A 27,176-nucleotide genomic window follows, 5' to 3' on the forward strand; every position below is an offset into this window, starting at 1 on the left:
CAGTGCATCCACAGCAATTCTTAGTAAACTATTGAAACAGTGTTAAGCAGCTGCAGTTTCTCTATTGTGATAAAGTCTGGAACACTCTACAAGACGAGCTGTGATTTGCCGACAACTGCTCATTTTAAAGATGGTAAAGAGTAGAAACAGTTCCTCACATATGTACAAGGGGTTACACTTCTGTTTCATACGTGTCTGAGGTTGACAACAATCTCAAGGTGATCCTGACAGTTTGAACACGATAAACTGAGGAAGTGATTAGATAAATGTTTGGAATGATATAAATTCTTGTATTGTGTTCCTGGATCTAGTCAGATGAGCCTTTTATTCATACTCACTGACTCCAGCATTTACTGTATTTTATTGATGCACTCATATATGCTATAATGTTTTCCAATAAATTTCTGCTTCATGATTATGCAATAAAATTCTGTGTAATTGTATCTTTTTAGTGTTTGGTTTTACACTGTCAAGTAAATATCATTGACCAGTGCTAGTTGCCAGTGCACTAAGACTATGCACTTTTCACTATGTAAGGTTGTATGCTCCAACGTAATTTCATTGTTATTTATGGCAATGACAAATAAATAATGATTGATTGATTGATTGATTTACAATTTACCCTGAGCTAATTTTTCATGTCATTCTATATCTGGGCCTTTATACAAACACAAATTTAGTGTCTACAACAATTTGAAAAATGAAAAGTGCCATAACTAATGACAAATAATGGAACCATAGGCAGCTAAATTATTATGCCTGACTTTTGCAAGAGAGCTAATGCTAAATTGAAGCTATTGGATTTACCCTAACTAAGATTGTGTGTAGGCCCTGCACTGCAAAGAACAGTTTTATGAAACTGAGATCTGCTAGTGCTAAGTAATGAAATCACCAAAAGCAGTGCAGTGTCTGGCTGGTTTTGTCTCTTTATCCATGCCTCATATTACCAGGGAGATACATCAAAATGGAAATAAACCAAAATGTCGCCATAAATAACATACAACAACAATTCTATTTATTAAAATACATATAGATATACCTAAAAATATTTATTCATCCCAAAGATGTGGGATGGGGTTGAGCTCATAGACTGTAAAAGGTTGAGCTGTGTGTTCAGGTGAAGACTTGGGTCAAGCCAGCAGGGGGCGCTATCGGTCTTACGTGGGGAAAACGCTGGCTGCTGCATCATCTCGCATCTGCCCGTGTGTTATCGCGATGTTTGCGCCGACATTTCGAGCAGAAGCAGCAGCCTGCAGAAAGACCAAGAAGACGAGCACGCAGAAGAAAAGACCCACCGTTCATGAGCTAAACCTCAGTGTTTGTTGACAGATTTCTCGGTAAGAATCCAGCAGTGACAGGTCAATCATGTAACGCACTCACACCGTGAGCCGAGCGCCGCAGGAGCCGTTAACACGCGCCCTCTGCTCCGCTCCGACACAAAGCAGCGAGGCTCACGACCAGCTAGGTGGCTAACGTTAGCCTGCTGAGGCAGCTAAGCTAGCGACCAGTAGCTAGTTAGCCATGACTGTTTTAGGCTCTCTCTGTCCAGACCTCATGTCTGATATTGGTTCAAAACAACGGCTGCTTAACTAAAACATTCAGACAGTTTTTCCAAGTGTGTGCTTTTCTCTGCAACAATTCCCCACTGTTTGTTAGCTGGCCTACACGTTGTTGTGGTTTTCATGTGTTTTCCCTTGCGCGAATGGACGCGTTCCTCCACAGTGGAGACTGGTGAGGGCATACTGTATGTCTATGGGTGAGGGGGCAGGTGCTTTGAACATCTGAGCATTGATCATTGTGTGGCATCGTAGTTCCGGCTCTACTGCGGCCGCTGCTCGGCCGGTGACCACGGGTCACGCCCCCGTGCGGTGAGGTCACATCTCTCTCAACGACGTCACTTGTTGACATGAGCAGGAAGATTGTTGATAAAAACTGAGTGACAGTTGTCACTGGAGACGGTCTGTGTTTCTGTCGGTCGTGGTGACACGGCGTTGGTTGTCCGGACTTTCAGCCCTTTTCAGACACGAAATATGCACAAAATATAAGAGAAACTATATTTTTAAGGAGTTTCTCAAGCTTCCAATTTCGAAAGTTTGAGTTGGCAGAAGTGAGTGAAAACACCAGCAGATAATTCCCTAGTTGACCAACCTGCTCCTAGGGGTCTTAGGGCAAAATTTACCCTAAGAAGCTGAAGTAACTTTACTCTTTGGTAATGGTCATGGTAATTGAAACATGGCTTAATTAATTTGCCATAAACCAGTGCAGATAGAGCTGCACAGCTAAGATGGATATTAATTTATGGACTTTAAAAGTTATTTAGTTTAATCTCTTTGAAGCCCATTAAGGCTCAGACGTGTTAACTCACTGAAGAACTACATACCATACTGTGCAAAGGTTGTAGACTCTAACATTAAATTAGCAACCTGCCATCTTTATTAACAAATGTCATACAAACTGTATTAAACAATTTAAAACCTTTATTTATTCAGGGAAGCTAATTGAGAGCAGGCTCTCTTTTTCAATGAGACCATAAGTCAAGCATATGCTCGGTGTGACCACCCTATGCTTTCAAAACAATGGATTACACCAGCATCTCAGGAAAATGTTGCAGTTCTGTGGATTTAGTCTATATCGGTGTCCTCATTTTGTCATCCCTGATTAACTCCATGATGTAGAGAGGTCAGTGTTTTTTTTGGGGGGGGTCTATGCCATCTGTCTGTAATAGGTCAGACTCTGGCCTTATTTCAAGTGTCATAACCTTTGCACAGTATTCAATGTCAGCCAATAGATGGCAAAATATTTAAGTGTCTAAATGCCAAAAACATTTTTGAAATGCTGCCACCATTTTATAGTTTGCCCTGTGGATAAAGGTGACAGGTTTATTTTGTAAATTTATTGGAATCTTTTTAAATACGTCTTAGTCAGTGTGTCTATGTGATCCTGTAGGTCTTTTGTAACCTAGAACAATCATTTATCTGCATAGAATTTAGGCTGAATTACCAATGTATTAGGGGTGTAATGACACACTGAAATCACGGTTCGATACGTATCTCGGTTTTGAGGTCACTGTTCGGTTCGGTACGGTATGGGAACAAAATGCAAAATATAAATTTGCTTGTTGTTTATTAGGAACTTTTGTAAACCAACAATTTACATGTTTTAGTCAAATGAAGGCTAATTATTGTAATACAGAATATGAAAATAAAATAAAAAATAGAATACTGTTGTAAAGTGCTAATTGGTAATAAGTTAAATAAATTACTCTCAAATAAAATAAGCTATCGATAATTATCAAAAAAAAATTATGTTCGGCCTGGCTGTTTTATGCTATTGCTTAATGACCTACTTTTGATAAAGAACACACAAACACTGAATTCAAATTCAGCTCTTTATTCAACTACCTTTTTTTTTTTTAACCATAACTGACAGTTATGGTATAAAAATATATATATATATAAAGAAATCAACTTACCGTAAGTGATCTGACTGATGTCAGTAAATATTGACAAATATGCCAAAAAAAACCTGCTGCCTGGTACAAACTGGCAAGGATATGATCGGAAACAAAGTCTGTGGACTGTCTGTGAAGACTGATGGAAGTGAAGCTGACCTCATCCTCTGCTTCAGAGAGGGACAGCCTTACACAGCCAGAAGGCAGGTCTCTGCTCCGTGTCCGGAACCCAGTCGGAACCGGAGACGGACCAGAGACGCACCGCACGCTGTGAAAATGCTTTGATTGACTTGAATGGGAGCGAAGCGCTACAGCGTGCGCAACGAGACAGAGACCCAGGTCTGACAGCGCAGCAAGGAGAACAGCATGTGAGGAAGATGAAGATGAGGTACTGAACGATGAGCCTGGTTGCTAATGTGTAAAAATAAACGGAGGGATTTAACAGCCCTTTACCGAATTGAACGTCCTGCACTGAAACGGTTCAATACAAATACATGTATCGTTACACCCCTACAATGTATTCTTTTGATTGGCTGATCAGTTTATCATTATACAGGTGGTCTGACCTGATGTCAATGTGATGTGATTGACAATGCGTGCAAGTTTATAAAATTATCTGTACACACATTAACAAAGTGCATGTCTGAAAGGGGCTATAGTTGAGTCAGTGAAAGATTCCTTATATAGTGAATTTGATTGTGAGCATAGTTTTCCATTAGCTTTTATTCGCAGTGTGCAGGTCTGTGGATTTCTATACCACCAGAAGCAGAGATCTTATTGGGTGGAGAGCACAGCTCTAGGCGAAGTTTTAAATAAGATGAAGGAAAGAGGTTGTGTGCTCAAGACCTGTAGAGCCCCATTTTCCTGCCTGTTGAGTTTTGAGATCCAGGTTAGTTTATCCTTGTTCTGAAATGAGTTCTGTTCTTTGAGTTGTTTAGTCCCTGGATGGCACTCCACTCTTTTCATTCAGTTACAATGTGTTTGCTGTGTTTTGAGGTCGATAATGCAGTGGACAGTTATGTATTCCAGCTTGTAAGTGAGAGATCACTGTAGTCTTTTGCTCTTTGTTCTTGGATTTGCTGTTTTAGATTTCTCTCTTTCTCTGACTGATGAAAATCTCTCTGTCTGCTATTAGTTTAATTGTATGCGAGTGCAAAACAGTTTAAGTCATGCTGTTTTACCTTACTTAGGATACTCAGGTTGGCAACTTTATTAGGTGTAGCTGTTTTCCTCTCCTGCTGTGTTTTGTCCTCTTGTCGCTGTTGATGCTTCACACAGACTTTTAACAAGATGACACTCGGAAGAGACAAGTAGATATACAGGATATAAAAAAAAGAAACATAATGTGATCTTTCAATCATATGGTAGCGTTAGGGTGATTTGTCTTTGCAGAGGTTGAGGACTACATTATTTGATTAATGTTGACAGGTGTGGTGATCTACAGCATATTTCGGTTGTAAAAGTAGCTAAAATATGAGTTTTGTGAGATGCCCATCCAGGATCACGGTTAGTTGGAGCACAGAAACCTGAGGATGTTGTCTGAGGATCAAAAGATGGTTGTGAAACAGGATTGTTCAGTTTGACGTGTTTTCATCAGTTTTAGCCAAGACTTTGCTCTGCGCCTCTCTTCTGTTTGCTTTCTCTTCTGATCAGCTGCTGTCTTTGGTGCTTTGCTGGTAATCAGTTGCTGATGTTGCTCTGGTTTGTATAATGCTAATATTGCTCTGGTTGACATGATGCTAATGTTGCTCTGGTTTATGTTTACCTGACTTTGCTCTTGTTAAAATGTTGTTAAGATGTTGCTCCTCTTGCTCTTGTTGACAAGTTACTGCTGTGTCCCGTTGACAAGTTACTGCTGTGTCCCGTTGCCATGATGCTAATGTTTGTTGACAATGTATTGCAGATTTGCTGCTGGTTAACACGTGGTTTGTGTGGTGGTGTTCTACAGCCAGTTGCTGAAATAATGTTGGCTGATTTGGTGCTGTTTGAGGAGTCAAGATGCAGTCTTGCTCACCTGTATGTTGTTGCCTGGTTGCTGGACATGTGCTGTGTTTGGCTTGTTGTTTGCAGGGGGTTTGGGGCTGGTTTTCAATCAATTGAATCTCTGTGGCTCAGTATTACCTATATTCAGCTTCCTTTTCTTGTTCTGCAGACAGTTTGGGTACAGTTTAATTTGTTGTATCGTATATTGCCAGCTTCAGTCATGATGGGTCTGGTTTCGGATAGGTGTGTCTTTGCCATCAGGAAAGCAACAATATGAATATATGAATATTTGTTGTCCTGCTACTGGTTCTTGAAAATCTCTTGTGGTTGTTGACATCTTCGAGTTGTTGTTTTCTGCGTTGTGTTGGGTTCAAAGACAATCTTTCAGGGGTAAGACCGAATCACACAAAGCCTCATTTATATTCAGCACTTTGATGAGTGTTAATGAGAGACATGATTAGTTACAATCTGCCACCTGCTGACAACACCAACAGATATCGGTCACATGAAGCTAATCTAAGAGTTACAGTCAGTCTGTTGTGTACCTAGGCTTAAATTCCACCAAGATGTCTTGAACAGGAATTTTTGTTTTCTTGACTTTTTCACCAGGTTTCAGTGTTCTACAGAAATCATCTGCCTGGTAATACAGTGAAACTATTCATACAGCTTAGTAGCATTGGTGAGTTGCATGAGATTCATGAAGGTTGCATGAAATATTTCACACTCAACCAAAAACACACGTAATATCTGTGTACTGCATGGTAGAACCAGTAGAGGTTGCTTAAAAAACTAAAATGCACAACATTTTTCAGTAATGTATAGCAACTCAGATGAAGATTGAAGGCCTCAGTAATCGTCAAACTAATTGCATTGTATGTTATGTTAAAATCCATTTTCTAGAAACTTTCTCATTTGATATTGAACACTTGACAAGCATTTAGTTTCATGTGTACTGAAGCCTTTAATATTCAGCAAAAGAAGTTGCATGAAAACGTTTCCCATATAAACCTGGCATCAGTCTGACCAGTGACCACATTTTAAGCCACAAGATACATCAAAATTCTACAGGACCCTAAAACACTTTTTGGGTAAAGTAGAGACAGTGAGAGACATCAGTTCATAAACCAATTTGAATTCTCTGGATGGAGTTGAATACACAGGACTTGCTCCTGGTGCATGCTTGCTTAAGAAAAAGTAAACCGGTATAGGCAGTGAGCCAGCAAAAGGTTTTGCAGACTTGACAATAAAGGACAATCACAGATGGAAAGTGTATCAGCCTGTTTTGCACCATAAAACATAATACCCTGTTAAAATTGCTCATATTTTGCAATGCAGAGACAGCTGAGGAGAAGATGTACCAGAACAGCATTGGCTCTGTCAGTTTGGAGAGCTTAAGTGTTTGTTTCTCTGGAGCCTGTATCATCTTTAATGGTCCTTCTTGTTTATGTCCTGATTTTAGCTTATATAAATATAGCCTGTTGACCTCAATGCCCTTTCTCAATTCCTTTATTCTTGTAGTAATCTTGTATTACTTTGACAACACTTGAAAAATTAATGAATAGTGCAGCTCTTGTAATGCTTAATGTTGCTTTTGTTGGGGTCTGACAAAAAGTCTGATCTGCCGCACCACATGATCTCATAATGCTCAGCTATCATACATAATCAAAGCTGGGGATGGTTGGACACTGAGTTCAGGGTTTCTTTTCCAGTTTTCTGCAATTTTTTGCAAAATTGTATCTCCAATTCCCTTGCAGACACCACTGGTTTCCATATGTCAGGACCCAAAGTAGGTGCAATTTAAAATTTAATCCCTGGATATTCTCTAGAAATTAAATGTGTATGGCTAAACTTTCATTGGCCTGAATCACAGATAAGATCCTGAGAAAACATCTGGAAACCACTGGTCACCCTCCTTCTGCTCTTCATCTGACAGTAGTGTTGCTTTCTCCCCAGGTTATAGGGCTGTTGTTTAGCAGTCAGTATGGCGGTAGTCATCAGACTGCAGGGTCTGCCCATAGTGGCCGGCACCATGGACATCAGACACTTCTTCTCTGGCCTCACCATCCCTGACGGGGGAGTACACATCGTGGGGGGTGAGCATGGTGAGGCCTTCATCGTCTTCGCCACTGATGAGGACGCTCGGCTGGGGATGATGCGTACAGGCGGGTCCATTAAGGGCTCCAAAGTGTCGCTGTTGCTTAGCAGTAAGACAGAAATGCAGAACATGATTGAGCTCAGTCGCCGCAGGTTCGAGGCTGGTGCAGGTGCTGTTGAGACAGTGGCACCTACCGCAGGAAATGCTAACCGACAAGCAGGCGCTGCCCCTATACCAACAGTGCAACCAGGGGCAGGGGGGAGAAGTGGTAACCATGGAAACCAGGGTTTCACCCCAACCTCAGTCACAGCAGCAAGTTCAACCCAGGAGTCACAGATCATCAAGGCAGCAGCCAGTTTGGCCAGCGTAGTGCCCTGCTACCCTAACAGCTACAGCTCCACGCCAACACTTACCACAGCTCTTGCATCGCTCAATGCAGGCCCCCCACCCATCCCTCCTCTTCCCAGCATGCCTTCCATGCCCCCCATGCCCACCCTGCCTACCATTCCAGTTCCCCCGCCAGTGTCTTCCCTCCCCCCGGTCCCAACTGTGTCCCCCCTGTCCCAAGGGCCTCCAGTGCCTCCAATGTCTCACCTCGCTCACATGTCCTCCCTGCCCCCCTTCAATCCCTCTCTTCCTCCCCCTGCTGGACTTGGCTCTGGGCTCCCTCTTGGAACACCTAACCCCATGTTATTTAATGCTCTCTCCCCATTGGCCTCTCTTGGCCTTCAAGCCCATATGAAGGTTGCTGCCGCTGCAGCCAGTGGAGCAGGAGTAATGAATCATGATGAGTTGTTTGTCCTCCTGCAGAACCTCCCATTCTCTTGCTCAGAGGTGGAGGTAAGGGACTTTTTTCGGGGTCTGGGGGTGGAAGGAGTTCGTCTGCTGAGGGATGGACATGGTCGGCCAAGTGGCAGGGCTATGGTGAAATTCTTTTCGGGCCAGGAAAGCTTTGAAGCTGTGAAGCGAGGAGGTGGTATGATGGGCCAAAGATTCATTGAGATAACCCCAGCATCTGAGCGACAGTGGGCCAGCCTCAACGATGCTGCACACAATAGTAGCAAATCAAACAATGAATCACAGGATCAGCAGCATCGCCGTGGTAATGTAGGGTCAGGAGGCAGGGATCAGAGAGGAAGGTCACGATCTCCCCACCGGCAGGAATTCTGTGTCTACTTGAAGGGCCTTCCCTATGAAGCTGACAAGAAACAGATAAAGGACTTCTTTAAGAGTTTAGCCATTCTGGAAGACAGCATCTACATTGCGTATGGCCCCAATGGGCGTGCCACCGGAGAAGGCTTCCTAGAGTTCAAAACAGAACAAGACTATAAGACTGCTCTGGGTGCTCACATGCAGTACATGGGTACCCGCTTCATCCAGGTCCACCCAATCAGTCGGAAGGGAATGCTTGAAAAGATTGATGCCATCCGTAAACGAGAAGCAGCACAGGGTGACGGCAAAAACCAGGATGGATTGAAAGCACCCAGGAATTGCGCCCACATCACCAACATCCCATACAATGTCTCCAAGAAGGATGTCCGTGCCTTCCTGGACGGTGTGGGGCTTTATGAAGACACCCTCAAGGTCCTAACAGATAGCCATGGCAATGGTTTAGGGCAAGCTATCTTCCAACTGCGGACTGAGGAAGATGCACGCAAAGCCGAAAGACTGCACCGTCAAAAGCTCAATGGCCGTGATGCTTTTGTCCACCTGGTGACATTTGATCAGATGAAGGAAATTGAGAGGAATCCCCCTCCCCAGAACAAGAGGGGACAACGCAACCAGAACCAAAACCAGCAAAACCAAAATCAGAATCAGCACCAGCAAGCTCAACCAAGTCCCCAGCAGCCCCAGATCAACCCATTTGCTGGGATTAGTGGGGAAGAGTTCAACTTTCTCAGAAACACTATGGGGAACCTCAACAGTGCCCCCTTTGTCACACCATTCTCAGCCCCTGGGAATGGGCTAGCAGGCCCTCCTCCGCTACCACCTCTAGCAGCAGGGCTAGGAGATGTGAATTTGGGTGTCGCCCCTCCATTAGTTGCTGGTCTTCCTGGAGCTCCAATCTTAGAGCCTCCAGGTTTTCGACCTGGAGTTGGGGGAGTGTTCGGTCAGGATGGGCTGAGAGGACTGGTGCCCTTTGAAAATGCCAACAGAAAAGGAGGTGGTGGCGGACAGACCCGGGGCGGAGGGGCTAACAACAGTCAAGGACGTCCAGGGGGCGGGCCTACAGGAGGCCAGCAAGGGTTCACTCCAGGAGCTGATGGTCTCCGTAACCAGCCAGCCCCTGGAGGAGCCAACAATCCCAACAGTCAACGTAGTGCTGCTGGCCCAACCATTGTGAAACTACAGAATATGCCATTCACTGTAACCGTGGATGAGATCATGGACTTCTTCTATGGTTACCAGGTGTTGCCAGGTTCAGTTTGCCTGCAGTTCAGTGAGAAAGGCCTGCCAACTGGCGAGGCCATGGTGGCCTTTCAGAACCACGAGGAGGCTGCTGCTGCAGTCATGGACCTCAATGACCGCCCTATTGGAGCCCGCAAGGTCAAGATAAGCCTGGGTTAAACCCGCGGAGAACAGACTCACTGTAGATAAAACATGTTACACCCAGCTAAACCAACAGTCCAGTTCAAAGTCAACACAAAAACCTGCTTCTGGACTAAAATGTCACACTCAAGTGTTGCCCAGTTTAGACCTTGCCCTGTCCTGTGTGTAGATAATGGCAGGTAAGCCCCCCCCCCCTCCCCCCGCAGTCTGTCTAATATGAAGACTCTGATCCAGAGTTTATTCTTTCTTACAGCTCCTCCACTGACTTTAGTAGCACAAACTGTGGAAGATGATGATATTGATAATGATGATTAGGATGATGATAGTTGTGGCAGAATTTGGGGCTTTTCTTACCCTGTTTCCATGACAGTTAAGCTTTTTGTGAAATCATGTCCAGAGTTGACACACTGAACATACTCACCTGTTTTGTTGCCATGGTAACATGATGATTAAGATGATGCATTGTTGCTGTGTGCGCTTAAATATGCTGTGTTGCTGTGGTTTACAATTGACATGCTCTGTTGCAATGGTAAAATTATGATGAAAGCCAAAGTATGTTGCCATGATAAACTGTTGATGCTTTGTTGCTATGGTAAAATCTTAACATGCTCTGTTGCTATGGTAAAGTCTGTTGCTATGGTTAAACATGCTGTAGATGAAAAGCTCTTCTACCACCAATATTGGTGCTCTGTTGCAGTGGTTAAGTCTTCACATTCTCTGTTGCTATGGTAAAATTATGATATAGAGCTATGTTGCTATGATCAAATGTTTATGCTCTGTTTGTTGCTATGGTGAAATGTTGACATGCCCCCATGCAACGGTAAAAATTATTCTGATATCAAGCTCTGTTGTAAAAGGCTGACACTCTGCTACAGTAAACATGATGATGCATTTCTGTGATCTGTGGATGTGGGATGGACCGATAGCTGATGCGTGTTTTATTTTGTAAATAATGACTTGGGCCTCCTGAATCCTATCAACTCCCAAACCCTCACCCCTTTCCCTTTCCACAGCACATGTTCAGTAGGTGTTTGGACTGTAGAGCGTTGAGATTAAGTATAGCATTTTTAGTTGGGTAGCTTATTGTTCTATGTACGTTTACAATGTTTTGGATGTTTCCACCATAAGGTTAATTTTTCTTTCTATCGTCAGTGTGAACAAACTTGTATGATCGTATAACTATACATGATGTGGAGTCTCCTTTGCTTTGGTTAATAAAAGGACCTTCCTGATGCACAATTGCTCACCTGCGACCCCCCTCTCTGATTGTTTGCTCTTCACTGTCTAATGATGGAAACTCACTTGATTCATTCATTGAGTTACTGGGCTACTTGTTTTTATTTATTTTGATGCGTTTGAATACAGATGACCTTGATGGCAACATTTTCAGTGCAATTAAGTAATAAAGATTAACATTTTCTGAGAGTTGGCCACAATTTTAATCAAGATCAAAGTCAAACTACCATCCTTAGTTTATACTTATTCTTCACGTATACATTATTTCTCTTTTCTCAGTATCATACTAGCCCTATGTAGTGGTCTGCACCTGTGGTACTGTCCCAGCATTAGTAACCACCTCTTTATTGATTGAATTGAATTGAAATGCTGGAGCCCATCAGTATTTGTGGTGCTCATGCTACACCTGAGAGCTGGGGTTGCTAATAAGTTCTTCATATCATTTGAGTCAATGCTAGAATTACATTTCTGAACTTTCTTTACTCTCACTTGCAAAACTGTGACTACTGCTGCTGGCGAAGGTCGGGCTGCCGCGACGAACATGGAACAGAAGCAATAGTTGAAGGTGTGGGTGAGGCAAGGAAAACCTACTGTAAGTGAATGACACTGAAACCTTTAGAGGGCTCAGTAGTGAGCAAATTAATTATCTAGTTTTTCAAAAATAGTGCTCACAGGTAATTGGTACTGATATTAAGATCATTAATGCTGAGGTAAGGATTAAATGATACAGTTTATGTATGCATAGATTATTGGCTGTTGGAACAAAATTAATGTAACGATCTCCCAATAAGAGGTTATTCTTATTCTATTGAAGTGGGTTCATTGTGGAATCTTTTCTAAGCCCAAAGCAAAAATGAAAGAAAGAAGAAGTGAAGTGCATTACTTAATTTAGCTTAAATGGAAATTGTAATGATAAGCAATTAAAGCAGAAGTAAGTGGTCCGGTCGTTTTCGCTAATGCTGTTCCAGGCAGGCTTTTGAAATCGTAAATTGCAGCTCCAAGTCACAACTTACGACTTTGTAGCGTTCCAGGCAACCCACTCGTGTTTTTCCGACCTGTTTTACCGGTGAAAGTCACTATAACGGCCACTCGTAACTTCCGACCGGTGAACTCGTACCAGATCGAACTGGTACGACTTCACGGTCGGAAAAATACGAGTTTCCTTGAACGCACCATAACAGTCCTCGTCCCTACGTCGCCACATTCACGGCGTTCCTTGGCTGCACACACAGCCCTGAATGCCGTTCTCTCTCCTCATTGGATAAAAACTGTAGGATACGATAAATGTTTTCTCCTCGGCTCAGAGCAGAGCAGAGTGACTGACAGACCCGTGTTTCAGACCAAACACTCTATGTAAGCGATTGCTGTCGGAAGATACAACTATTTAAGACTTATATTAACACAAATATATCACTTACTTCTGCTTTAAGTTTTGATATCCGCATCAGTGGTCTTCATCTTATTAGTCACCTCAGCTGCTCTTGGCTTCTGTGTGCAGATTTAATGTAAAAAGCATTTCTATGTGGTGCACATATACAGTTTTTTATATTAATAGTGTTGTATTGAAACTTTCTAGCAGAGATCCATGGAGGTAGTTTTGTTTGAAGAGGAAACACCTGCTGCTTTCAGGAAATGGTTAACCATCAAACCAATACACTGATGCCAAAGCACTGGGTGTGCATGCAATGTTGAATTATCTGTGTGCATGAGGTATGAATAAAGTGAAATGAAACACTGTCTGGTTAATGGTACAGAGATGACTGTGTCTGTGGTGTGGACCAGGTGTGTGAAGAAAAGGCAGGAGAACTGGATTAGAATAAAAAAGAAATCCTTACAACAAGATTTGGCCTCTGCAAAGGATGCAAGTCTGAAGTGTGTGTGTGTGTGTGTGGGACAGAAGTAGAATTATTGACGATTGACTGACAATGAGCTGTTAATTATTCAGCTGCTGAGGTCCACTCTTCTGCTGTTCTATAGACAGACAAAGAGAGCAAGGTATACAGGTGAGTGATAGACACACAGAGATACTTTATTCAAAACATGAGAAAAATGACAGATAGCGTATTAGACTGTAGACTGTCATCACTATCAATGCCCTAGACTCATCTTGAACAGAATAGTCACTTAAAATGATGTTGGCAGGTGATGCCCTTTAGATAGAAGATAAGACTAGAAATAGAAATAGGCAATTGGTAATGGTAATTGGCCAGGATTTAACTATGAGTATTCAAATGTGTATTTTGTTATGTTGACATATAGCTGCATTGTTCACAGTACATTTACAGATGACTCTAATGACTCAAAACAACCCCAATGCATTTTTCCTGCAATGAGAAAAGCTTATACTGAGCCTGTAAAAGTGCAGCGGTTGTTTATGTGCTCACATTACATTAAGGCAGACACTTTAAGTGCAGAGGGAAAACCTTGGCGAAAATAGTAAGTACTGCATCAATTTAATCAAAGCAAAGGGATCAAGTAATAAGTGCAATAAAGTACTAGTTAAGCTTGTTGGTGTGTGAGAGGTGTTAGGAGAGGAGGTTCTTGCAGAAGAGGTGAGATGATAAAGAGATTCTTGAGGATAAAGTGAGACAACTAAGCTTTGGTAGCATTCATTAGCTTGTTCCATGATCTGAGGACCACAGAGAATATTCTGTACCATGTTTACCTTCAGTGTAGAGACGGTAATGCATTTGGCCAAGATCGAGCATGAGGTTGTATGATAGAGATCAAGGAGATGGGTGGAGAGACCCAGAAGTTGCTCATGAATAAAGGCAAGCACAAGTCACTTGAATTTGTGTTTCTTCTTTTTCTCTCTTTTTTTGGGGGGTTCTCAACACAATCATTTAAAATGAGGCCTTTATTCCTAACGTTTCAAACATGGATTTAAAGAACAGCATTGATGCTTTGTGAAGAGTCTTCTGCCTCATTGTTATCTAACAGCCATTATTAGGGCCACTGACAGTACTCAAATATACAGTAGCACAAAATGACTGACAGTGTAGGAGTGAGGTGAGGTGTTGTTTCTGCTGTGAACAACACAGTCCATGGCCTATTGACTATTCAAAAAGAAAAGAGAATCAATTGCATTGGTTGACAAGTGCTTCATAGAAATATAGTTGAGTCAAAAGCACCAATATGTTGTATATTCCCCCAAAACTGTAATCATTTTAAGAACAGTACTCAAGTAAATGTACTTTATGTCTGTCCACCCTTGCTAAGTAGCCATTAAATGGGAGCTGGTGGTGGCCAGAAAATGGTACATAGCTGTGTGGAGATGTTTGATGGTGATGTGGAGGTGGCTGCATTTGGACAGTTGAGGGTGACCTGTAACATTAATGTGGTAGAAGATAGATAGTACCGTGTAAATGATATGTTAGTTGGTAGCATATAATTGGTGGACAGGCTGTCAACCTGTAATTTAATTGGCAGATGATAGTTAGTGTATGAAGGCCAGAAAATGGCCTGTAGGTGGCAGCCCGTAGTCAGTAGATGGCAGCTGGGAAATGTGAGATGGTGGCTGCTGATGGCAGCATTCAGATGCTAAATAGTGGCCTGTAGATGGTACACAGTAGCATCAGGGAGTTTTTCAACATCGTGCACTGCACCAAAGCTTCAGTGTAGCTCCTGATGTGACCAGTCACTGTGTAGTTTGTGACTACCTAACTAACTGTCAGTGAATTAGTTTATAACAAATATTAGTTTTAAACTATCTTCTCTCTCAACCTTAGTCTGATTCAGTGCACAACAGAGCACAGGAGGAGTTTGTCTGAGGCACCAAATAATGATGAATAACTACTCTGTTAACTTATGTAGATGTTGAGGCATCTGATGAGCCATAATTTGATAGATGATCTCAATTAATCTACCATTCTGTACTTAAATGCAGTTATGATGTTGTGCTTCAATTGAGAGTACTGACTTTCTGACACATTTTCCTCTCTTCATTTATCAAACATGTGGATGAATACATGATATAAATATTAAATATAGTATGAATAAACAGTTAAAGATTGTTGAAATCGTTTTATTCCGCTCTGTTTGACATTATTCTGTACTGTACATGAGCTTGTTCCAGTTCTGCTGTGAAGTTGCATGATGTTTTGCAGATCCAGGACTGTATAAGCAGTCACATAACATAAGGTGTTTGGAAAATTCAGGAACTTGTGTCTATGATTTTCAATAATATTTGTTGTGTTTAGAGAAAGTTTAATTGTAGAGTTAAAGAAAGGGAAGTTGAACAGAATTAAAGAGCATGAGTGCAGTTTTTTCAGGGATTTGGATCTTGAGGCTGAAGCCAGTCAACAAACAAGAGCTCAGCTCAGCGTGTGTGTGTGTGTGTGTGTGTGTGTGTGTGTGTGTGTGTGTGTGTGTGTGTGTGTGTGTGTGTGTGTGTGTGTGTGTGTGTGTGTGTGTGTGTGTGTGTGTGTGTGTGTGTGTGTGTGTGTGTGTGTGTGTGTGTGTGTGTGTAAAGGTTACTTTAGGGTTTAACACATAATATCATTACATTAAGGCCCTTTTGTCTTTCTTGTAACTGCACTGTTTTTCTGTGTTTTGGTCTTTCTGTTCCATTTCTCAGTTGTAGTGTGGTGGTCCTCTGCAGCTTTTCTGATTCCATTGTGGTTTTGCATCAAATGATGGATTCAATTAAAGCGTATTGTTGTTGTCTGTTGGGAGGGTGGCTTGTGTTGTTCAGTTTATTCTGTCCTCATCCCCTCTAATTGTCCTTAATTGTGCTTTTTAAAACATCTCTGTTTTCTCTGTAATGGTCTCAGTGCGTTACAGAAGACATGGTTGTGCTGCAGAAACAGTATCCCTGGGTATTGGATTAATAGGCTACTCTTCTCTCGAACAGCAAAAAATGTACTTGTTAATGTGAAAGTCCACCACAGTAGAGTAGAGTAGAAACCCAAAGGTGACGATTAAGCAGGATTTCTTCTTTCTCTTGTATATTTTATTTTTTAGGAAAAATAATCTACCTAACCCTAAAAAAAATATATATATATATATAAGGTATACAATTCTGTTTTGCATATGCAAAATATTCACATAATTAGCTCAAGCTCAGACAGCCAGTGCAGTGTCTGAATTGAACACTTAATTAGAATATTTTTTTCATTATTAATGCACAGATTGTTGTTTAAACCCTGCTGTTGGTCTATATCAACTACTGTGCAAACTTGCTTTGGGTCTTTCTAATTGAGACATTCCCATTTCAGAGGAATACAAGAATGAAAGAGGTTATAGACACTGATTTGTCTGGTTGGTGTATCTTTTTGCCACTGTTTTGCTGCCAAATGCAGGATGGAAGGAGTATTGTGATTCAAAACTGTTACATCTATGATATAAAAACAATTGCAAATGTAATGTAGTATGGCAATTTAAGATATATTTATTCTATATAGCTACATATTAAACTGTCATTTCTCTTTCTAAAAGCAAAGTACCTGCTACAAGCTTATTTATCGCAGTCAATCCTGCTCAAAGTGAAACTGCTTCATATACAGTATCCAGGTGTCAATTTGTTGTATTGGTGCTTTTATTCTGAAGGAGTATAGTGGGAAGTCGTACCTTAGTTGCTGCGAGTTTAGAAAAGCCTACGTCAGCCAGTCTGTGAAGCCAATGAGTGTGACTGACGGTCCTCTGGGCCAATCACGACGCACAACAACCTGAACCTGCCCAATCAGAGGCCACTGTGTTGGCGTGCCGCTCCCTTCTAGCTGAAGCTGCCGAGCAGTGACATCGGGGTGTTTTTCTGTCGTAATTACGGTGAAGTTTCACATCCCAGCTTTGGTTAGTCTCCGTTTTAAGTCTCACGGAGTGGACAGGTAAAGATTTGCACACTACCAGTTGTGTTTGCTCGGACTTGAAAAGGTGTCGCTTCCTGTCACGGACTGCCTTGAGCAAGTTGACCTCCGCCTTGCTGTTGGCTCCTGCGGTCTGGAGTGCTAGATAAAATACAACGACTTTTACAAGGTGATAAAACAAAGTTTATGTTGACACAGTGCTTTGTTTGTTTGTGTGTGTGTGTGGGAAAAAGAGAGAGAGAGAGAGAGAAAGAGAGAGATAGATAGCACTGGTGTGTGTTTGGTATAGGTGCTTGTTTGACTGGTTGACTTGTGTCACGGCTTTAGTTAATCTTCCCATGGTGGTGGTGATGCGTTCAGGTGCTGCTCACTCTTATGAGAAGAAAACTGTTACAAGTAGCCTACGACAGCAGCAGCTCTAAAGGTGTGGCCAACTCATCTGACAGCATCAAACTTATTGGATTTGGTCAGTTGACAGTCAGGTCTACTTCAGGGTCCCAGCAGGGTTTCTGGCAGAAAATAGGAAGTTTGCGTTAAGGTGAGTGATTTAAAGTTAATCTATGGCTGTGTTTATGTTAGGATTGGTTATAGTTTCCTGTAACGTTAGGCATGGCTCTGGCCACCCTGATAGATACCAAGGACACTTGGAGACACAGGAAACTGAACCACTAATATAATGATCTATGCCCATTACAGAACCTGTTCCTCAATTCACAAAAAAAAGGACTTTAAATTATTGATTAAAAGTCGGTAAATGTAAACTTTAAAAAAAAATTCTCTAAATTTGTCCAGTTTTTGGACTATTATTTCACACTGGAACTTCATACTATAGCCTAATTGTCATTAAAAAACATTGCACTGTTTGTTCATAAGGTAAACAACAGTTTGATAACATGGCTGGTTGCAATGAAGCTGTTCTTACGTAGGCTATCTTATATGCCGTATGATGGTTTAATTAACTTTTTCTAATAATACATTTTAAGTTTGCTATAGTAAGTAATTTGTAACTTTGTAACAACTACCTAATAAAACCTCAGTGTCCACAGTTTTCCACAAGTGTTGGTTTAGTTAATCTCAGGTTGTCTTTATATTTGATCACAATATTGCATGGTTAACCATGTTGTTCTGTCTTTATTAATATGTGTGAGTTTAAGGATGCAAAGTCTTGTTTTAAAAGTTCATGGTTGTCAAATTGAGTGCAGTTTTACTTGAACAAAGTCCTTTAAGGTTTCAAAAATATCTCATCTTTGTATTCTCATCTCAGATCCTCATCAAATTAATTTGTTTTAATTTAAGTATAAGGGTGTTGCCCCCACTGTGTATCCATGCGAGAGTTTATTCACCGAATCGTCACATAGACAGACACAGTCTGGTTTATAGCTGCTGTCAAAGAAGATTGTGTCTGTTGAAGGATCATCAGGCTCCTTTGCATTTGGAGAAGATGAATTTGTATAGTCATACAGTTTTATCTGATCAGACTATCAAGACAAGGTGTGTTAAGGCAAACACACTGTGTAGAAGAACAAAGTAAAGTCAAGGTAAAAAGGAAGAAGTGAAAAAAATATGAGGAAGCGTGTCCAGGTCAGTGTTATATATCTCCTCTTTATGTTTTTATGACTGTGGAGCAGCAGTGAAGTGACCATGACATGAATGGCTTGAATGCAGAAGTTTGAACAACCATAAAGAAGTTTTTGTTTGGGTCTGTTGTTAAGCAGGTGACACTGCCGTGCAGACTGTACATTTTGGTTAGTAATGTTTAGAGCTGCAGCAAGTTGAATGGCAAGTTGAAAATGAACCAGGAACAATTTGAATGCTCAGATACAATATTAATGGTGTCTAACGTCTCAACCGCAATGATTTGCCGCATTTCTGTGTCATATAAACCTCTGGTCCAGCTGTGACTCTAGCTGAGCATGCTAAGGACTCTTCTGTTACACGTGTAGTACTAGATTTGCTGTAATTGATAGTAGTTAGTGCTATTATTAGCTTGTATTATTACTGAGAGGAAAAAAGAGAAGGAGAGAAGGTTCTTTTGTAATTGTGGCTTGACATATCTTGACAATGACCTGACAAGAAGGCAGTTGTGGTGGTGGGTGTTGTTGTTGTTGTTGTTGTTGTTGCTGTTGTTGTTGCTGCTTCTGCTGAGACATGATAGCACATTTGTGGTATCTTGTAGGCTACTGCACAGAGCAGAGCTGTGTCTCAGCTCCAGAGGTTTCACTGAGTATCAACAGCTTTTTTGGTCTGTCTTGTGTTCACACTGGAGAAATGAGAGAATAAAGGGGACTCGGTGGAAGCAGCCAGATTAAAGTTGATGGGCAATGTTTTCCTGTAACGTGCAGAAGAATCATTGCGATCATAATGTACATTACATAATTTCCTGATAGAACAGGATGCACAAGCACGTCCTCGCCCTATGGTCCTTGCGCTCTAATTGCAAGAACAGGATACCACATGTTGTTTCGAGTTGCTCTTAGTTTCATCACTGATGAGAGCAACGGAGATGAATCGGAGGCAGACTATTTGTTTTCCTTTTTCAAATATCACAAGGCTCTAATAGGGCTAAACGTTCAATTTGTTGTTCAGAAGTTAATCTCCTGAATCCTGATCTAAAGGTCTCTCTCTCTGTCCCCCCCTCAGATGGCGGAGTGCGTCACAAAGGTGGAGCTGAGCGTCTCCTGCTCTGACCTCCTGGATAAAGATGTTGGATCAAAGTCTGATCCTCTGTGTGTGCTGCTGCAGAAAACAGGAGGAGACAGCTGGGTTGAGGTAACATGGCAGCCACACTCCAGGATACATGAGTGTTACTTATTTGTGAAACATGCAACATTAAATAAACTACTACTACTTCCTCCTTCTGTCTCCCAGCTGGGTCGTACTGAGCGGCTGAAGAACACCACCAGTCCGTCGTTCAGCCAGCGCCTCAGGATTGACTATCACTTTGAGGCGGTTCAGAATCTGAAGCTGGGCGTCTACGACATCGACAACTCCTCCTCTGATCTTGGCGACGATGACTACCTGGGAGGGGTAGAGATAACACTGGGACAGGTACGCACCAAACCAGACCAGACCAGGTTTAATCTGGGGTCGTCCTACATCCCACTGACAGCTGATTGGTAGCTATGGTAGCCATTAGCCAAAGATGATGAAATGAATGAATTTCTCAAAGTGTGACAACCAGCCAATCAGAGCACAACATGAAATTGTTTAAAATACACAAGTGTGTGCAACTGTGACTTTTTATTTTTTCCATTCCATTTCCAAGTGTTGGAAAACACATACAGACACAAACCAACCAAAACGAAAGTGGTTTGACTTGGTTAAAGAAGAAAACTAGGTGGAGCTGCTTTGTAAAATCATGTTGGCAATGATTCACCAGACATTAATTATCTGCCAAGTCCAAAAGTGTCATCATGAAGTCTGCCACAAATTGAAACCAAGATTTTATCAGACCCATCCTGCACATTCAGTGAATCCTCGCAAGGTGGCGGCTCCTCAGGCTAAACTGATGTTTTTATGGTCGGTTGCTTCTGTTATGATGCTGATTTGAAGATGGTTTTACAATGTCATTCTTTCTGTCAGCTAAACAGAAATATCCTAACAGCCTTTTGATGTTCTGACAACAACAGCTTTCTAGTGAGTTGAGTACATGGAAATCGACAATCAGAATCAGAACTGTTTTATTGCCAAGAGCAGTAAAGGTCAGTTTACAGCACGAGGAACTTGTCTTGGTGTCAGGTGCAAACATAAAAGTACCAAAAATAGAATAGAACAAATTATATCAAATATGTCTTCACAATCATCCATCCATAGTTCACTTATTTAGTCTCATCTTCAAAAATGTACATTTTAAATCCTCTGCAAATATGTAGGTGTCAGTATGTCGATCACTGAAAACTAGATTGCAACTTAATTTTTTGTTCACAAGTTTTGGCAGGGTGGACTGTTTTTAAAAATAGGTCATAATTATGTGCGGGGCAGTAACATGATGTAAGAGTTTGTATCAAATACTACAGGAAGCAGTCACACTGATCAATGAACAGTTTCATTTTCAGTGTTTATGTTGATCCCTGAACATTAGAGAAATGTTTCTCCAGTCCACTCTGCCCCCTGCTGGACAAATGCTGTCATCACAATCTCTACAACCTGCAGGGGCTCCATTCATCATGTGCTCTTATACAAAGCACCTATGCGTTTCAGATAGTTTCCAGTAAAAAGCTGACCAGACCTCTGCAGCTGAAGAAGGGCAAACCTGCAGGGAAAGGAGCCATCACTGTAAGTAGTGTGTGTGTGTACAAAATATACATATTCAATATTCAGCCTATTATTATAATTAAAGCAGAAGTAAGCGATCCGGTCGTTTTGGCTAATGCTGCGTTCCAGGCAGGCTTTTGAAACTGTAAGTTACAGCTTCAAGTCACAACTTACGGCTTTGTAGCGTTACAGGCAACCCGCAACTCGCGTTTCTCCGGCCTGTTGCCTGTGAAAGTCACTATAACGGCCACTCGTAACTTCCGACCCGTGAACTCGCACCAGATCGAACTGGTACGACTTCACAGGTCGGAAAAACACGAGTTACGGGTTGCCTTGAACTCACCATAACTTCTTGTCAGCCGACGGAGTTAGCAGCCCCCGCCCTCGTCATGGATCTATTGGTCCTCGTCCCTACGTCACCACATTCACGCGCATCCCTTGGCTGCACACACAGCCCTTCATGCCGTTCTCTCTCCTCATTGGATAAAACTTGTAGGATACAAGAAAAGTTTTCTCCTCGGCTCAGAGGAGAGCAGAGGGACTGAGAGACCCGTGTTTCGGTCCAAACACTCCATGTAAGTGATTCCCGTCGGAAGATATAACTATTTAAGACTTATATTAACACAAAAATATCGCTTACTTCTGCTTTAATACTAATTAAATCAGTTTGTACCCCTTGGGAATCTGTGATGATCAAAACTATAATGTGTATGTGTAGGTCACAGCAGAGGAGATAAAGGACAACAGAGCCATTGAGTTGGAGATGGAGGCGAAAAACCTTGACAAGAAGGTAACTCTGCTCTTCATCCTCATCTTCTCTCTCCTTTTCTTCATCTCCACCTCTTTGAGGCTCTCCAAAGGAAATCTGCTGTAGCTGGGAGGATCAGATTTCTCTGATCCATGACCCTGGTTATGGAAACTAGGTTTCTTCTTTACAGCATGTTGAAGTAAAACTCACAGTGAATGAGCAATGGCAGCATGTTTTCTTGTCTCTGCGTAGGACATGTTCGGAAAGTCTGACCCATTCCTGGAGTTTTTTAAACAAGGAGACGATGGAAAGTGGCAGCTGGTCCACAGAACAGAGGTATCCACACATGTACATACAAACCTAAACCTGATGATGTCATTACACTAAAGACATTAGTGAACATTATGATGGTGTGTGTTTGTTTGTAGGTGGTGAAGAACAATCTGAATCCCACCTGGAAGAAGTTCTGTGTTCCTCTGCAGACGTTCTGCTTCAGTGACGTTGACAAACCAATAAAGGTTCCCCCTATCAGAATCATCTATTCAAAGCAATCCACCTCTAGCTGTGACAACTAATCATAAACATTAAACATTTAATCTTCTCCTTCCCCTGCAGGTTGATTGCTCTGATCACGACAGCGATGGGTCTCATGATCTGATCGGTTCTTTCACCACTAAAGTCTCTGATCTGCAGAAAGCTGCACACGGGTCACCGGTGAGCTCACTCATCATAAAATGTCTGAGGTCTTTTAATCGGTTGGTTGGAGGAGGTCAGTGAAATATATAATGTGTTGTTCTCCAGGTGACGTTTGACTGCATCCACCCTGAAAAACAGAAGAAGAAGAAGAGCTACAAGAACTCTGGAGTCGTCTCTGTGAAGAGCTGCAAGGTAGAGCAGTGTTTCTCAACCTTGGGGAATTGGGGAATTCAAATGGGGTCGCCTGAAATGTCTAGTAATTCTAATTCTAAAATGTCTAATTATTATTCTTTTTTAAATTTTGATTAAAAACACCGCACACAATCTTAAACAACTGTATTATATACTTTCACTTTCTCGAATATAAATCGAGTTCAAATAAAATGCAGCATATAAAAATATCTGAGCTGGCGCATCTTGATTGACGGCCATGATTGCGGGGTCACTAGAAATTTGTGATGTAAAAATCGGGTCACGAGCCAAAAAAGGTTGGGAACCACTGAGGTAGAGACTACATTACCCAGAGTTCCCTGCTGGGAATCGCTGCTTTCTAAACCACAAAGCTCAACAGTTTGTTTCATGTTTTATTCTCTTAAATCCAGTCTTTTCATAAAATGCTGTTGGAGGCATGTGACCCAAATTAACTCCCACCGAAACCTGCCTGCACTGATTACAAAGAAATTAAAAGATCAGTTGAGGCCACTTATCAGCCATCTAGTTGTTGTCTCACATAGAGAGCAGAGCATATTCTGTACGTGTAAATTGTATTGTGGTTTCATATGTCTCTGTGCTTCTGTGTGTGTGTGTGCAGATGCTGACTCAGTACAGCTTCCTGGACTATGTGATGGGCGGTTGCCAGATAAACTTCACTGTACGTCAACATCAACAATGACACATACACATATACATTCAATTGTACACGATTGATATATGTATTGATCTGAATAGGTTTAGATATTTATATTTATTTACATGCAAACCAACAGGTGATGCCAAACGATGTATCCCCAAGTCAGAGAGTCATTACGATTGATGCATTAAAACACAGTGTTTGAACTAGTTGATCAAATTTCCATGAGAACGATTTATTTGAATTATGAATGAATGAATGTTTACAGGTGAGCACTGATGAATAATTGTATGAACACTGTAGGTGGGGATTGACTTCACTGGCTCTAATGGTGATCCTAGCTCGCCCAACTCTCTCCACTACATGAGTCCAGATGGTCTGAACCAGTACCTGGCTGCTCTGTGGTCTGTGGGTCAAGTGGTCCAGGACTACGACACGTAAGTACACACATTCACCCACAAAGTACATCTGAAAAAGAACACCTCTAAAACTACCAAAACCTAAACCATGTGCATCCTTAGGAAAGAAAAAAAAAACTTTTATTTTTGTGGCTGTAACAGTGGGCATTTTCTTGGTGGGTTTCTTCTTTCAGTGATAAACTCTTCCCAGCATTTGGTTTTGGAGCCAAACTACCTCCAGACTACAAGGTGAGCTCCCTATATTGTTCATTACAGGTCTCAGTTGTCCATAGTTTTAACCCCTCACATGACTCTGAGTTTTAAAATAAGGTCATTTTGGTGAACTAAATGACCCTTTAGAAAATCAGAAAGTTCAAATGACAATACTTGTTTTGATTCTCAGATTTATTGAACCGCTGTGTTGTTTCCTTTTTTCAGGCTGCACACCATGAGTTTGCCCTCAACTTCAACCCAACTAGCCCCTATTGCCAAGGTACACAGACTGTAAAAGTCATCTGTTTTCGAATGAGACCTAAGTAAATATTTTGAAGGAAAAATTTGTGAAGATATGAGGTGATTGATAGGTTCTTCTGCATGAATACATTCTCCGTTCATTGTTGAGACAAGTTATTACCATAGTAACAGTCACAGAAGTCTAAAGTCATTAATAGAAATATTTTATCGATAACAGTTGTGTGGTACTGAGAAGGTGTCTGTGCTTCATACAACTCTCAACATGTGATCACATGAGCCTGAGTTCCGTATTGTTCACAGAAAACTGGAGAAAATTTTGGGGAAATAAACTCTAATCTCATATCTTTTGTTTCAGCTGCTCAACAGAACTAAATATATTTCATCTCCTGTATGTCTCAGGTATTCAGGGGATTGTTGAGGCCTACAGGATGGCTCTGCCCCAAATCAGACTGTCTGGACCCACAAACTTCTCTCCTATCATCAAGCACGTTGCTTCCATCGCCTCTGGTGCAGCACAGACCAACGACGCTTCTGTGAGGACACACACAAAAACAACAAAACCATTCAACCAATCAACTATAAGCAAGCGTTCAGACTTTAACCTCTGCCTGTGTCTCTCTGCAGCAATACTTCGTCCTCCTCATCCTCACTGACGGTGAGATTACCGACTTCGACCAGACCCGGGACGCCATCGTCCGGGCGTCCCAGCTTCCTCTGTCAATCATCATTGTGGGGGTGGGGCCTGCTGACTTCAAGGCCATGGAGCTCCTAGATGGAGACGACGGTGTGCTGAGGTCGACAGTAGGGGAGGCCGTAGCCAGAGACATTGTCCAGTTTGTCCCGCACAGACAGTTCAAAGATGTAAGGCTCTATGTATTACACTTTTTTCCCTCTACACCAAGCCTGCTCCTAATAGTAACCAGCCTCACGTCTCTAAACCCTCTCTGTCTCTCTAGGCTCCAGTGGCGGCTCTGGCTCAGTCTGTCCTTGCTGAAGTTCCCAACCAGCTGGTCTCTTATTTCAAAATGAGAGGCCTTGATCCACCCAAACCTGCTGCCAAATCCTAAACCTGCTGCCAAATCCTAAACCCCACCGCCACAGTTCCTAATGCCCCCCTGCATGCCCTAGTCATTCCACAAAGCTGAACTCCTACCCTGATTTCATTCCAGGATCGGACCACCATGCACCCTCTACCCTGCCTCCTACCCACAGTTGACCACTCGTCTGGGACCAACCCAGTGTGTTGTTGGAATCTCTGCCAATCATGATAAGCATCCAGCTGTCAGCCAATCAGGATGCCAGGGGCAACGCTCCCCAGTTTTTTTTTTTTTTTAAAGAATCACTTTTATAATTACAGTCTTTTTTCTGTTATTGATAATGTAGTAAAGATTGTATCTTATAGATTTCTTCTGCTGCTTCCACGCTAACTATGCAGATCAGATGTTTACCACACACACACTCACAAATACAGAAAGAAGTTTAAACTGTCATCCAGTCTATGGATCCATATTCTCCTTTATTGTTTCCATGTTTTTTTTACATTCACAGATGGATCACAGGACCATCTAGTGGACATTAGAGGAACTGCCACTGGTACCTCTGTAACAACTGTGGTCATTCTTATTTGACACTATGCACCCAGGTTCATTGTGTATGTGTGTGGGTCTGATTAGCTTTGATAATCAGGTATCGATACTTAGCACTTTGCTGTTGCACTTAATGCTGGAAAAAAGTTTATGAATGATATTACATGCTCTTTAGCATAGCTTTATTATATTATATGCTCTGTAACACAGTATGCTCACCAACATAGCTTTACCATTCTAGCCTTATAATAAACTTAACTATAGCCTTACTAGAGACTTTAGTGTAGCTTCATGTCACTCTTAGCTGCTTTAGCCTGACGATATTGTGACTGTTCAGTCGTGACACTCCGTGGTTTGTTAACACCTGCAGTACAGTGGTGAAAATGCATATTGAGTACTCTGGATGATGTGAGTTATTGGGGATTGTAACCATGGTAACCCCCCATCCCACACTGAGAGTTTGTTTAAACATGTCCTCTGTTTATGTACCAAAGACTTATCTTCTGATTGACATGGCCTCTACATATTTTTACACACACAGTGTTACAAGTCAAAACCCAAGTTTACTGCAGCAAAGCTGCTGCTAATGCTTCATCTACCACTATCATGTCGAATAACTAGTTGTTTTGTGCCTTTGGCTAGCGACAGCAGAAAAGGTTTATACTTGAAAGTAACCAAAGTAGAAGTGTTTGTCTGAATCACTTTTAATTGTTAAAGCTGACCAGTTGACCAGCTGACCAATTAACATGAAGTTTTATATTAAGTAATTTAGAGGTCTCTTTTTTTCTGCTCTTTGTCAAATATTGAGGGACATTTTGGGCTTTTATCAGAGTCCATTGAGAAGTGAAACATCTCAACTGTATATCATTTGTACTTCTGAGGTTTGGGAACAGTTAACAAAATAATCAAATCTCAAGGGTTCAGTTGCTGGTTTTTGCATCTTACAAATATATCTCGCCAAATAAATGGGACCACATCAGCTGGTTGAAAGCTACGGCAAAGGCCTCTAAGATTAAGATCATTTTGTTGACCATATTAGTTGTGTATTTTT

The 27,176-nt window shown here is 41.7% G+C and overlaps 1 protein-coding gene across 5 annotated transcripts; it reads left to right on the forward strand.

The window, feature by feature from the left end:
* Window positions 1–1,224: 1,224 nt before the first annotated feature.
* cpne1 (copine I) lies at window positions 1,225–27,176 on the forward strand. Of its 5 annotated transcripts, none has more exons than XM_083971339.1 (16): window positions 1,226–1,337; window positions 19,760–19,888; window positions 19,988–20,167; window positions 21,320–21,394; window positions 22,092–22,163; window positions 22,374–22,457; window positions 22,550–22,639; window positions 22,737–22,835; window positions 22,923–23,009; window positions 23,629–23,688; window positions 23,971–24,104; window positions 24,260–24,314; window positions 24,504–24,558; window positions 24,939–25,072; window positions 25,164–25,400; window positions 25,496–27,176. In XM_083971339.1, exons 2-16 carry the CDS (start codon window positions 19,760–19,762, stop codon window positions 25,604–25,606), a joined length of 1,602 nt encoding a protein of 533 aa, XP_083827465.1. In that variant the 5' UTR covers window positions 1,226–1,337; the 3' UTR covers window positions 25,607–27,176. The 5 variants fall into 5 exon arrangements, with proteins under 5 accessions (XP_083827463.1, XP_083827465.1, XP_083827464.1 ...); XM_083971340.1 differs by lacking the exon at window positions 1,226–1,337 and adding an exon at window positions 17,039–17,288; XM_083971341.1 differs by lacking the exon at window positions 1,226–1,337 and adding an exon at window positions 17,478–17,657.

Source organism: Trachurus trachurus (genome assembly GCF_905171665.1).
Source record: "Trachurus trachurus genome assembly, chromosome: 5".
NCBI lineage: Eukaryota > Metazoa > Chordata > Actinopteri > Carangiformes > Carangidae > Trachurus > Trachurus trachurus.